Genomic DNA, 12,419 nt, shown 5'->3' with positions numbered 1-12,419 from the left:
TATGTCCTTCTCCCTCGAGAGAGAGACTACCCTATTGCTGAAGACACCACATACTTTGGTTGTAGGTCACAGAAATATCAATCTTAAATTGACTGAGAAACTTCCCTGGTAGGCATGTGCTGTAGTTTCAGAATGTGCTATGACAGCTGTCTGGAAGAAAAGAAATCAATGATCTTTCCCAACACTGAATACTTTTGCTACAATAACCACTCTTCAGGCAAGAGTGTATACTGGTGCAGTAGTGACATGACACGGGGTAACCAACAGCTTTTTGACTGGATTTTATGTTTGCTCCACAGAAGAGAAATAATTTCCTGTATTACAAACATGACTGAAAGCCCATGGATGAGGAAGTACATGTTTATGTACAGGACATTATTGTTATTTTGTAAAATAGGCATGTGATCACACTACCTTCTGAAGATTCATGTTTATATCCATATACATATGATGTTATTCACATTGGTCAAAAAAACATTTTAGACTGGGTAGAAGTCAATGAAGAGAATCATAATTGGTCAAAGTGTAGTGAATTAAGTGACTATTGACTGCTCAGCTACAAATGAGATATCTATGTTACCTGCCACTACTTCCAAGTTTCAAATACTGTCATAGCAGAGGCAGGAAGCTCTAAAAGTCAAATGCTTGAGAGGAGTGGTGTAAAAAGCAGTCTTTTGGATACTGCATGCTATTAAATTCATTAATTCATAGCAGCCATGGTTATCTATATAAGACCTGAACAAGATCAAATCAACCAAATTTCCAACATGGGTAAGGGAGGAGCTCACAAGTTTCCTCCCATAACTAAGGAACAATTGGTTGTTGATAATGTATGGTGTATCACGGATAAATAAGAATCTGGGGAAACAAATAGGCTGATGGATGTTTATTGGGGGAGAAATCATTTACACCAGAGACAGATGAGTGTAAGCAGGTTCCTGTCCCAAGGATGCCTCCAGATGGTCTCTGATTTCAACCAGGCCACAAGAGAGAGTGCTGGGGTCCAGGACCCCAGACCTAGCCCTCCAGGTCATGCCTGCACCTGTCCCCATGCCCCAATGGGTGTCGTCAGTGCAACAGGTGTGGTCAGGGTGGATATCTCACTACAATGTTGAATAGAGAACCACTCTTCTTTCAAGACATGGTCTTGGTAGAATTCCTGTGACAAAGTGGATGGCTTCTCACCTATGCACATATTGGTACCACTATCTGGAGTGGGATATTACAAAATATATTTCACACTATGATATGGTTATGAGACCTTAGGGGAGAGGGGTGTAATATGAGGATTTTAATGATAATGACCCCTATAAACTCATAAATTTGAATGTTTGGTCTCTGGTTGAACTGTTTGAAAGAATTATATATGTCCTTTTTGGAGAAGCTGGGTCATTGGGAGTGGTCATTGTGGTTTCAAAAGTTCATGCCACTTTTAGTTAGCTCTCTCTTCCTTGTGGTTGTTGTGTAAAAATGATGGTCATAGACTCTAACCTTTTTGAACTGTGAGCTTTCAAGTTATGGCGTGTCTTCACAGCAGTAGAAATGTAACTAAAACACATAGAAATTAAAATTTCAATTGAAGGATTTAACAGCATAATAACCACAGCCAAATAGAGGCTTAATGAGGTAGACAATGAACATGAAGAAATTATCCATGCAATAACACAGATAAGGAAAATAAGTGGAAAATAGGAAAGAAGTAATAGCATAAGGATTAGAGAAGGGAATCAAAGTAAAGTTCCAATTGGAGATATTATCAAATAAGAGGAAATAAGTGTTAAACAGATAATGCTAGAAGAAATGTTATTTATGAAAGATATAGATTTTTTAGAGTCAAAAAAGGTCATCAGTTTTCAAATATGCTAAATAATCAAGAAAAAATTATAGAGCTACTCCACACATATTTTTAATAAAGGACATTGGGGAATGAATTCTTCTCTTGGTCTCAACTCTGAAGCATGCATAGTAACATAAATTATTTTCCTTCTTGTTTATAGTACATGAAACTTAAAAATATAAGAAAATTCTACTAGCTTTTATAGCGATGTCTAATGCAGCTACTCAAGAGTTCCTCTGAGTCTGAATATTCTGGTTTCCTATGTGAAAAGTATTTTACTTGATACTTTTCAAAAACTATATTTTAGTTGAAGTAGAATTGCCACCCTTGGCCCACCTCTTTTCTCCTTGACGTAACTCCCGTGTTCTCGCTACCAACTCAAAATGATAACCTTGTTTTCTTAGATTAGTATCACTACATGTGTATATTTTTCTATCTATCTATCATCTATATCTCTATATGTCTATTCACAAATATATAAATATACTCTATCAACTTTATTTTTGTTGTTTGTTTATAGGTACTTCAAAAATCCTTTTGTCATTTTCTTCATTGACTCAGAGGAATATGAATTTAAGTCAATTCTTTGGAGCCATTCACTAGATAATTGATGTAATCAATGCTTCAGTTGAATAACATGAATGTGGCCACATGATGGGATGTAGGGTACTTTAATTTTAGAAATGATTTTAGCTTATGGTATAGCTAGAGTCATATGAAGAAATGGAATGTCAATTGAGAAAATTCCTCCATCAAATTGGCTTGTAATGTAATAATCAATCAATTATTGAATGATGTAAGTCCCAGTCAACTGTGGACAGGGGCACCCATGGGTAGGTAGTCCAGGGTTGTGTAAAAAAGTAAGCTGAATGAGTCCTAAAAGCAAACTAGTACTCCTTCATGACCTCTGCTTTAGTTCCTGTCCCTAGATTCCTTTACCTGCCCTTACTTCTCTTCATGGTAGAATATAATGGAGACTTACAAGCATTTTTTCTCTACCTGGATTTGGTAATGGTGTTTGTCACAGAAATAGAAAGCAAACTAAAACACATGGGATCTCTAATCACCTGCTTTTTGTATGCAAGATTGGGATAATGTGTTCTGATCTGCCTCCATGTTCTTTGATTTTGTCCAGGTGAATCCTACCTTTTTGTTTGTATCACTCAGATGTCTCACTATCAAATCATCAAACCTTTCTATTTTCTCTTTAAGAATACTACTATGGCTATAGGATGAACTGTGAAGGTGAATGTGTGGTGAATACTTCATAAGACCTTACACATAAGAACAAATACACCTTTATATTTATCATTTATCTCTTTCTGGGTCTATTTTCATTTCATATGATTAAATATGAAATGAAACAAATGGCAAATAGTAAATGAGCACAAAATTCAGAGTAATTGAGTATATGAGAAGAATGCATCCAGCATTGAAAATCACATTCTGCTTGTTTGCTTTTGAGGTAACTGTCAATCTGCCGCAATGAATTTTTTATACTATATTTTAACTATATAAATGAGCACCCCTTCTCCCACTCACGCAAGTCTTTATTTTTCTGGCTTCGTGATTGCTTTAAGGATCCCTGGATTGAAAAACAAAATTTTAAGTTATAATGTCCTGAAATAGTAGAATTATCTCAGATTTAGAGAGGCCTCCAGAAATTTACCTCTCACTTTAGACTTGTCAAATTGTCAAAGTTTCACTGTATTTTTGCATTGCTTCCTGCTAATGATGACATAACAGGTGTGCTTTTTTATTGTCTCACAACAAAATAAAAAGTGTGCTTTGAAAATATCATGTATTTAATGTACTTTAAATCATACATATATATTTATAAGTACAATATTAGGGTGCTTTTACTGGATCTTTAGAATAAATGCAAACATTTAAAATTGAAGATTATTTTTGGGTTGAGTTTCTATTTTCATTTGAGAAAAAAGAAGGCTTGGAGGTGACAAACCATGTCTGAGTAGGATGTGTTGCTAGGAAATCATTATAATAGTGTGTGTTTTTTCCCCATTTCATATCTACCTCCCAAAGATATTTCTGCACACGTGGTTTCACACACTTAATTTGGCTTGGGATGCTTTTAAAGATCCTTTTCATTTGCATTTCTCGTGTCACCAATGAACTTCACTTATTTCAAAAACCTATTGTTAATGTTTTGACCTGACTTTAGCTAATGCTACAATGTCACAGCTGCAGGTTTTTAAGAATTCTAATTAATATTATCCGAATCACCTCCAAGTTTTTTCTTTTATTTTCAGTGAGTATAAACATGAATTAAAATGAATTTCAGCATAGGTGTTATACCTTGAGCATCAGGTTAAAATAATTAAGCTGGCATGAATTAATTTGAAGTTTTTTTTTTACTGTAAAAACATTATATCCATCCTTCCCCCCATTATGTTTCAGTGACTCTTTTCTTTAAGTCCAGATATCTAGTGGTGAAACCATTTTTCCCTTTGGGATAAATTAATTACCACTCATAGGAAATCAAAGTGTGTCTAGAGCTGCAGAAAGAAAAGTATTTGCAATCTTAGGTTTCTTTTCTGCTTACTTTACCGATTTCTTTTTATTGAAGATGCTGTATCCTACTCACCTTATATGTGAATAGATTTTTCTCATCAGCAGCACGATGAATGGTTGTATGTCATCTTGGTAGAATGTGCATTACATTTTTAATAATGCTTCTTTGTCAAATATTATCTATGACCCTGTTTTAACTATAATATTAGAAGGAAAATTCTGTGTATGCATGACTCACTTTAAAAGTTCTAATCAATTCTTAGGAATTTCAGGAAGTGATGTGTTGTATGTCCTAGAGATAGCCAGATGAAAATCTTTTTATCACCATTGTTTTCAATAAAAGAAGAAACTGACAGTGTTTTGAAGCATATGTTGCTTGGATAATCAAGGAAATTTTCCTTAGCAACAATTATTATATGAATCCCTTATGGCTTTCTCTGCCGATTATCTGTTTTATTAGTAGATTCATATAACTATCCATTAGAGAACACTTAAAAACATAGTGAAACATTTCAGTAATAAAAAAATATATACATATGTATATATACATATATACAAACATTTCTGGGAATGTTCATTGTCTTGTTCAGATGTAAATGTTTAACAGCATGTTCTATATCTCAGAATATGAGACTGTTGTTATAATGAGAATTATTTTCACTTAATATAGTCTCACCACAAACATTATGAGAGTTAAGAGAGTTAATGGACTATATCCACAAATGATTCATAATTGATGTCAATAGTCTAATATTCAGGATCAAGAATCATAGATTTCAGTAATAGAAAAGACCTCAAGGGCCTTCTTGCTAATCTACCAGTTCACACATGAGGCAGTTGAACTAGAACTAAATTAAGTGTATTACTCAAAGTCACTGTACTGTGAATATATTCATACACACAGACAGCTATGTCCAACCACATAAACACTTCCATCTCTCCAATGGAAAGAGGGACCCATGTCAAAGGATAGGTTAAAAACAAATATTTCCATAATAAAATCTTCTGATATCCTTAGGATCTAACATCTTTGGACGAGACACATGATAACACTTCAATTTGTATAACAAATAGTATGTTCAGAAACACCTAAATTGTTATTACTCTGTATATTTCTAGATGAGTAATCTACTTCTAAGACATAAATATTACAAGAATAATTGTAGCCGAGCAAGGGCAAGAGTTGCCCTCTTCATATAAAGGCTTACTTCCATGAAATGTGCTATCTATTACTTGTGAGTAAAGATAGAATGGCTCAGATCAATTTCATTAAGAAAATAGATACAGAACTCTATATTCTACTTTTATGCTCCCTCAGAGACTGTAGGAGTTAGATTTTACCAAAGAAATATAGTAGACATGTTTTACAATGCTGATCTCAGAGGCCAGGGCCAATACCCTTACAACAGGATAAATGCATTACTGAGATTTTACAGCAAGGAGTTATGTTTTAAGAGAGCACAATTTGACCTGTGGTATATCTAAATCTAACCCATGATATAACAAGCTTCTATTATATTCCTCTCGAGGTGTTTTAAAGACTAATGAGTTAACCTTTGCGAAGTGTCATGAGACTATCAGGGTAAAGAAGTCTATGTCAAGTATCAATTTAAGGCTGCAAACAATACTGTAGGAAGAAAACAAGACTAAAAGTGATCAGCACATGATTTGCTCCATTTCCCTTGATATCACAGCAGCATGGTTAACATGCGAACAGCTAAGCAGCTTCATGTACTTGAGGAGGAAGATGATCAATGGCAAAGAGCATATCCACCTTTGAAATGACAACATCCATTATGAGAATCAGATGCTAAATTGCTTCCAGGATGGAGAACACTCAATTAAAATTCTGCACAGTGAGATCATCTCCATGGTTAAATATGCTCTTTGGGAACAACCCTTATAGAGCTTAAAAATCACAGAAGGACTATTCCTACCTTGGCACTAGAGATTTGGAAAGCATTTCCTTTTCCCATTTTTTCAATTTGGTAGTTTGATTAGGGAGTTTTTGCCTTTGAGGTTATTGAATTTAGGATCATATCTATCTACCCTTGTACTTGTCTGAAAAAGAGATGTTTCTAGTGAGGATTTTTTATTTGGTCTGAACTGAATGAATTCGTGAGTTTAGTTCAGGTTTTCTGGACAAAAACAGTTCCATTCACACAGTTTGTGTTTAATGTTCTTCACCTGCTTTTCAGTATGCTAACTCATTCACTTGAGCTCTGTCTCTTTGCCTAACTCTGTCTTATTTGGGTATGTATGGTGGTATGGGGATGAAAATAAAACATCATATATTAGCAGCTCTGATTTCTACTCATAGGTTTGAAATTTTCCAGAACTATGACCTTGGGGCAGTTACTTAATGTTTCTGTTGATCAGTTTCCTCATGATGAAAAAAATCCTAGGTCTTTTCTTATTAATTATTTGCCATCTGCCTCACCATTCCAGACAGCAATGCAGGAATCCTTATTCACTTCATGGCATATCCTGAGACCACAGCAAATAACACAGAGTAGATTGGCAATGAAAATTATTTAATTGTTGAAAACTCACCTCATTTGGTTGTGTTACTATTTATGTAGCATGCCAATAATGTGCAAATCATCATTAGTAAAGTCCAAGTCCCCACTTAAACTCATATAGATTTAAAGTCCTATTATTTTGAGACAGAATCTCACACTACAGTTCTAGATGGTTTTGAATTCTCTAAATAGCCCAGACTGCTCATGGTTTCATTCTAAACTTCTTTTCTCTCTGTGGGTTATAACATGAGATAAAACATGTGGTTAGTTACCAAGTCCTAATTCACAACCTATATAACCTATGCTCTTGTTTAATCTGATTTTAAATTCCTTCAAATGCAAATGTGGTCATGACACTACCCTCCTTGAACATCTTTGTGGTGGTCAATCCTCATCATCAACCTGATTAGATTTATATGGAATCATACCTGTGGGCAGATCTATGATTGTGTTTCTAGAAAGCTTTAACTGAAAAGGGAGGACAGACCCTGAATGTGGGGAGAGGGGGTGTGGCATAATGTTATTACTGGGTAGAATCCTATGCTAAATAAAAGGTGAGTTGTATTTCAGCATCCCTCTTTCTCCTGACTGCTGACCCATCTCATACCAACTCTTCTGTGCCAGGATCGACTGCAACCTCAAGATGTGTGCTGAAAAATTTCTTTCTTTCCTTAAGTCCCTTTTGTTAAAGACATTTCCTCCTATGTAATTTTCTTCTTTACCCATGAAACATGGCATTGCATTTTAGGGAATGCAGGCATTATGATACCTACAACAAATGTGTCCCCACAGTCTTCAGTACTTAAAACTTGTCCATAGCTGATGGCTCTATGAGAAAATTTGGGAGATATAGTCTGGCTGGAGGAAGTATGTCACTGGCAGAATATTTTAAGACTGAAAACACCCACCTACTTCCTGTCGTCACTCTGTAGTTTGCTTGTGATTAAAGCTACGAGCTTTCAGCTTTGTGTTCCTGCTGCTATGCCTACAGCTTGTTATGTAGCTCTGCTCTCTTGCCAGACTCTCATCCCAATTGAACCATAAGCCAAAATAAACTGTCTCTTTTTTCAATTGCATTTGGTCATAGTGCTTTATCACAGCAACAAGAAAGTTAGTAATATTGCAGGTAAAGCTAGAAGGATAAACTGTATATTGAATATTTAATATTGATTCATTTGAAAGAGAAAGAAATTCTGCCACTGATATTAGTGGTATATTAGGAGGAAGTTTATTTAATTGTGCATAATCAGGAAGAGCATGAGTGGGATACATGAAGTCTGAGGGAACAAATATTTTATACAGAATTTGTCATTTCTTGTTGACGTCTTTGCCCTTGTGGGGTTTAAATCCAAAACTACATCTCCTATTCTAGAAGTCAAGTATTCAACTTCTTATTAAAGATCCTATCATGGAAAAGACACACTGGTGTTCTATAGAGTTGTGATTTGATCACCATTTTCTATATTCTTACTAGACCATCGTGTGCACTCTTTTGGTCTGCTGAACTATGCAGCAAGCATTCTTGTTAAATGAATAGAGTTAACCAATGACAACCCTTGGAAAGCTTCTGCCTTTGAATTTTGTGAAGGATATAACATGGTATATGGTGAGCAGAAAATTTCAGTGCACTGTGGGATTTTGTTACTAGTAAGTTAGCCTATGAACTGCTCATTTAACAAGAATATAATCTGAAGACACAAAATATAAAGAATGACATATTCTTTTCAATGCTTTCAATTCAGTAAAAACAAGGCATGTGTACACCTAAATTACAATGGTTTCTATGCTCTCTAGCAATGAATTTCATAATATTCATATTGATATAGTCAGAAAAGGTCCAACAAAATGAATAAAGTTGTAGTTGGTCTTGGTGGGTAGGTTGGATTTTTCAAGGTTGATAGTTAATAGCAGTTTGTGATAAACAAAAGACATGGAAAAGTGATGGGAGATGCCATTATGTATATATGTTTCTTATACTGGTTAATGAATAAGCACTGTTGGCCAATAGGAAAGAAAGATAGGAGGGACTAGGAGACAAGGAGGAAAGAGGAGGTGGTAAGGAGGAGTCAAGATGGAGAGTCTGGAGAGAACAGAACTGCCATTCCTCCGCTCTCGGTAAGACCACGTGGAAATACATAGAAATGGGTTAATACTTAAGACAGAGCTAGCCGATAAGAAACAAGTAACTGGCCAACAGCATAATATCTAATACAGAGTCTCTGTGCATTAATTAGGGCTGGCGCGGCGGCGGGACAAGACCAGCAGCGAGCGGAAAACCCTTACTCCTTACAGAAAAATGTGGACATTCAGTGCACTTATTAGAAGTAGATCTTACAGCTTGTACAAGCAGAGTGAGTGATTTACTCATTAAGCAGAAATAGATGGTTGGCAGTTTTAACGATTTGTGGTAATCCTCTGATAAGGAGCTTATCTGTAGTCAGGAGAAAACTATGAAGATGTTAGGGTAAGGAATGGAGAAAAGAATAAAGTAAAATAATAATATGGCAATAATATATTAAATTGGGTAAAGTATTATGGTTGTTATGTCTGTATGTAATGTCATATACTCTAGATCTTAAAATGTAGTGACTTAAGGAAAAGATCAGTTAGACTTTGAAATTGAGGAAGGGAGAGAGATAACTTTAATATACCTGTTGAGCAGTCAGATCCTGTCCACTTGGGATCACAGCTGCAAACTCCAGTGTCCAGAAGAAAAGTTCCGTGTCCTGAGCACTGCTCTTGACATATAGGAAGTGGAGTTTCACAGTTGACTCCTCCCCAGCCAGTAGAACAATGACATTCTCCTTTGACACAGATGCCATGGCTGGAACACATTGGGTCTAAGCAATCCTCTGAAAACAAAAACAAAACAAAACAAAGATGGGGGTGAGTGGGAAGGTTGATAGAGAACAGGTGTGAGATAATGGAACCGAGATACATCAATTTCCTAGTATTTTATCATTAATGTTGCTTTAATTAGGCAATAAAATGACTCATGTAAACATTGTGTTTAAACTAGAAGATTATTAACACTTAAAAATATGGTAGGGTTTGATAAAGGTTGCAACCCAAATTTGGAAGAAGAAAATCACACATATGCTGCATGCAATTCTGAACAGTATGTGATACCCCCTACACAAATGAGTGGGTGGACCTGTATGGACCCTCAGTAGGAATTTCTCAGCTTCTGAAAAATGCTTGAGTTTTTTTAGTAAGCCATTCTTTATCACTTCTCAAATTAGGACAAAAGTTTTACTTAACATGTCTAGGAGATTTTTTTTATTGGATTATAATTTGGATGACAAGCTATTTGTTGAAGTGACTGCTACAATAGGAAATTATAAAATTTATAGAAATTTGTTATAACCACACATTTTTGTCTTCAGCACACAAATGCAGCATTTTTAACTGAATTTCATAATTTGTGTCTTTTTGTCCACTTTTTTTTTTAAATCAGGACACTGTGACATCACCTTAGAATAGATGTAATTCTATTTGTCTCTGATTTTGTGAGTCTAGAAATGTTGCCTTGTATAAAACTGTTTTGCACTTTTCCGTGACTATTCTATGTGATAAGAGAAGGTTGACTTCTAAGTTCTTTATTTTTCTATACAAATAAGACTATAACTCTTTGTCCTAATGTTAATTATGCTTTGAAATATTTTTGCAGCAATGGGAATACATTGATACAACTTTCATGAACTTGCAAGTCTAACTTTTTGGGTGTAGATTGTTACCACAAATGTATACCATTAACACTGTTATAGCTATCATAATTATCCAAAGATCTGAGGGTCAATAAAGCAATGTTCTAATAATTAAACTAATCACCAAATAAAATATCCAAATATGTATCTAATTTGATTCATGATGTGACATAAAGTTAAAGTTCAAGATCAGACTATTTTTAGAAGGACTCTACTTAGTTCTGGCAAAATACAATAACAATAATAAACAAAATATCATTACTTTATTCTGATTTCTTTTCTTAAGAGATTTGTTACATTCAATTCATGTGTCTTATGTCTAGTCTCTTTTCTCTCCCAGAAACCATGCCACAACCTTTGCAGCTGAAAGTTAGAACTTGCAGACCTTGGCCAAGGTAGGGGAGGAAACAAACCCAGCTCCTCCCCTAGTTTTTAGATCTACCTAGTTAATACCTGCTTTCTCCACGTTTCTTGTCACACATGCTAGGCTCAACTAAATTTTGTGGTGTAGAACTGCCTGCTAAACTCTGGAAAGCTTTAAAAGTCAGAATTGTTTTTCAGAAGATTCCTACAAAGGCTTCATCTGTTTGTAGGAACCCCCACCACAGTGGTGTACGTAATAGCTATGTTTCATACTTTCTCATTTCAAGCTATCCCTCTAAGGTTCTCATAAAGTTCTTTCCCACGTAAGGCCCAGGCATGGCTTTCTCTGTCCCCTGATAAAGCTCATTCTGAAGTATAATTGTTTCAAGCTTCTTTCTTCATGGGTAGAAATTCTTGCTATAAAGTTGTTTACGTCATAAATGCCATAGTTAGAGGGATGAAATTATGGCCCTGGAGAAGGCAGGTGTGGAGGAAAGGGGTGTTTGTAAGGACATTGCTGATTGGGAGCAAACTGTGAAACCATGTATTCTGTTTAAAAGGAACTGCTGCCACTTAGCTCCAAATGATATGGTTCTAGTCTCCATACATTCCAGTATTCATGGGAAGCTAGAAATAGGGGTCTGCAATGTGATCCATCTCTATTTTGAAAATTTGTCAACTAAATCAGTCAATAAAAACAATGAAAATACTATGTCTGCAAACAAAATCTATCTATAGCCTGATTCAACTTATAGATTCTTCATAGTGATGTAAGAATGAATGAAAATATTTTTCTTTTGTAACTGTAAAGTTTATACTGTTAAATATGGTGAATATTCTGTGTTATTTTGGCTGTTTTACATATTTGCTAAGAGAACAAGTAAAAGGCTCTTTTAAGCTTAATTAATTTTTCAGCTGCTTATGAAATTCAAATCAGAATAGCCTAATGAATTAGGTCACATGATTTCCAAGGAAAATTGTAGATGTGGTAGATATCACTTATTGGTAACTGTGTCTGGATCTATACAGCATCTAAATTTATACATACATATAATGATAGTTTGGTCACCATTTTAAAAGAAAGTATTTCAGATGTCTTAGGAATTCCAGTGCCTTGTACAGGTCCAATGGAATTTACCAGAATAAACAAAGTCTTTATACCCATATTCTACTGCCACTTATGGGAGGTGGACAGCTAAAGTCTTGCTTGTTTATGGAGTAGAATGAGATTAAACCCTTTAGAATGCTGTGTAATAGTCTTAATGAGCGATCTTTAAAAAGCAATTACAGTACATTTTTCAGCATCCGCTTTCCTCTGCAACAGTTGTGATGAAACCGTCTCCCATGGTAATAGTTTAATATTATTTCTGAAATCAGTCTTATTTGAGGAATGTAACATGAAAATGGTCTGATTACTAGCAAACATATTTTCCAATATGTCTGTTTAAGTGATAAAAC

General features: G+C 35.1%; 1 protein-coding gene across 1 annotated transcript in view; it reads right to left on the bottom strand.

Annotated features, from left to right (window-relative positions):
* Positions 1 to 12,419, bottom strand: part of LOC127217970 (teneurin-1-like) — a 593,057-nt gene that overhangs the window by 74,847 nt on the left and 505,791 nt on the right. The window contains exon 12 of the mRNA XM_051178980.1: positions 9,543 to 9,743. Coding sequence (XP_051034937.1) covers positions 9,543 to 9,743 — 201 coding nt within the window. The remainder of the gene's footprint in view (positions 1 to 9,542; positions 9,744 to 12,419) is intronic.

The sequence above is a fragment of the Phodopus roborovskii genome, unplaced genomic scaffold (genome assembly GCF_943737965.1).
Source record: "Phodopus roborovskii unplaced genomic scaffold, PHOROB, whole genome shotgun sequence".
In the NCBI taxonomy this organism is placed as follows: domain Eukaryota; kingdom Metazoa; phylum Chordata; class Mammalia; order Rodentia; family Cricetidae; genus Phodopus; species Phodopus roborovskii.
The sequence above is the reverse complement of the archived record's forward strand: the minus strand, read 5'-3'. Positions and strand labels throughout refer to the sequence as shown.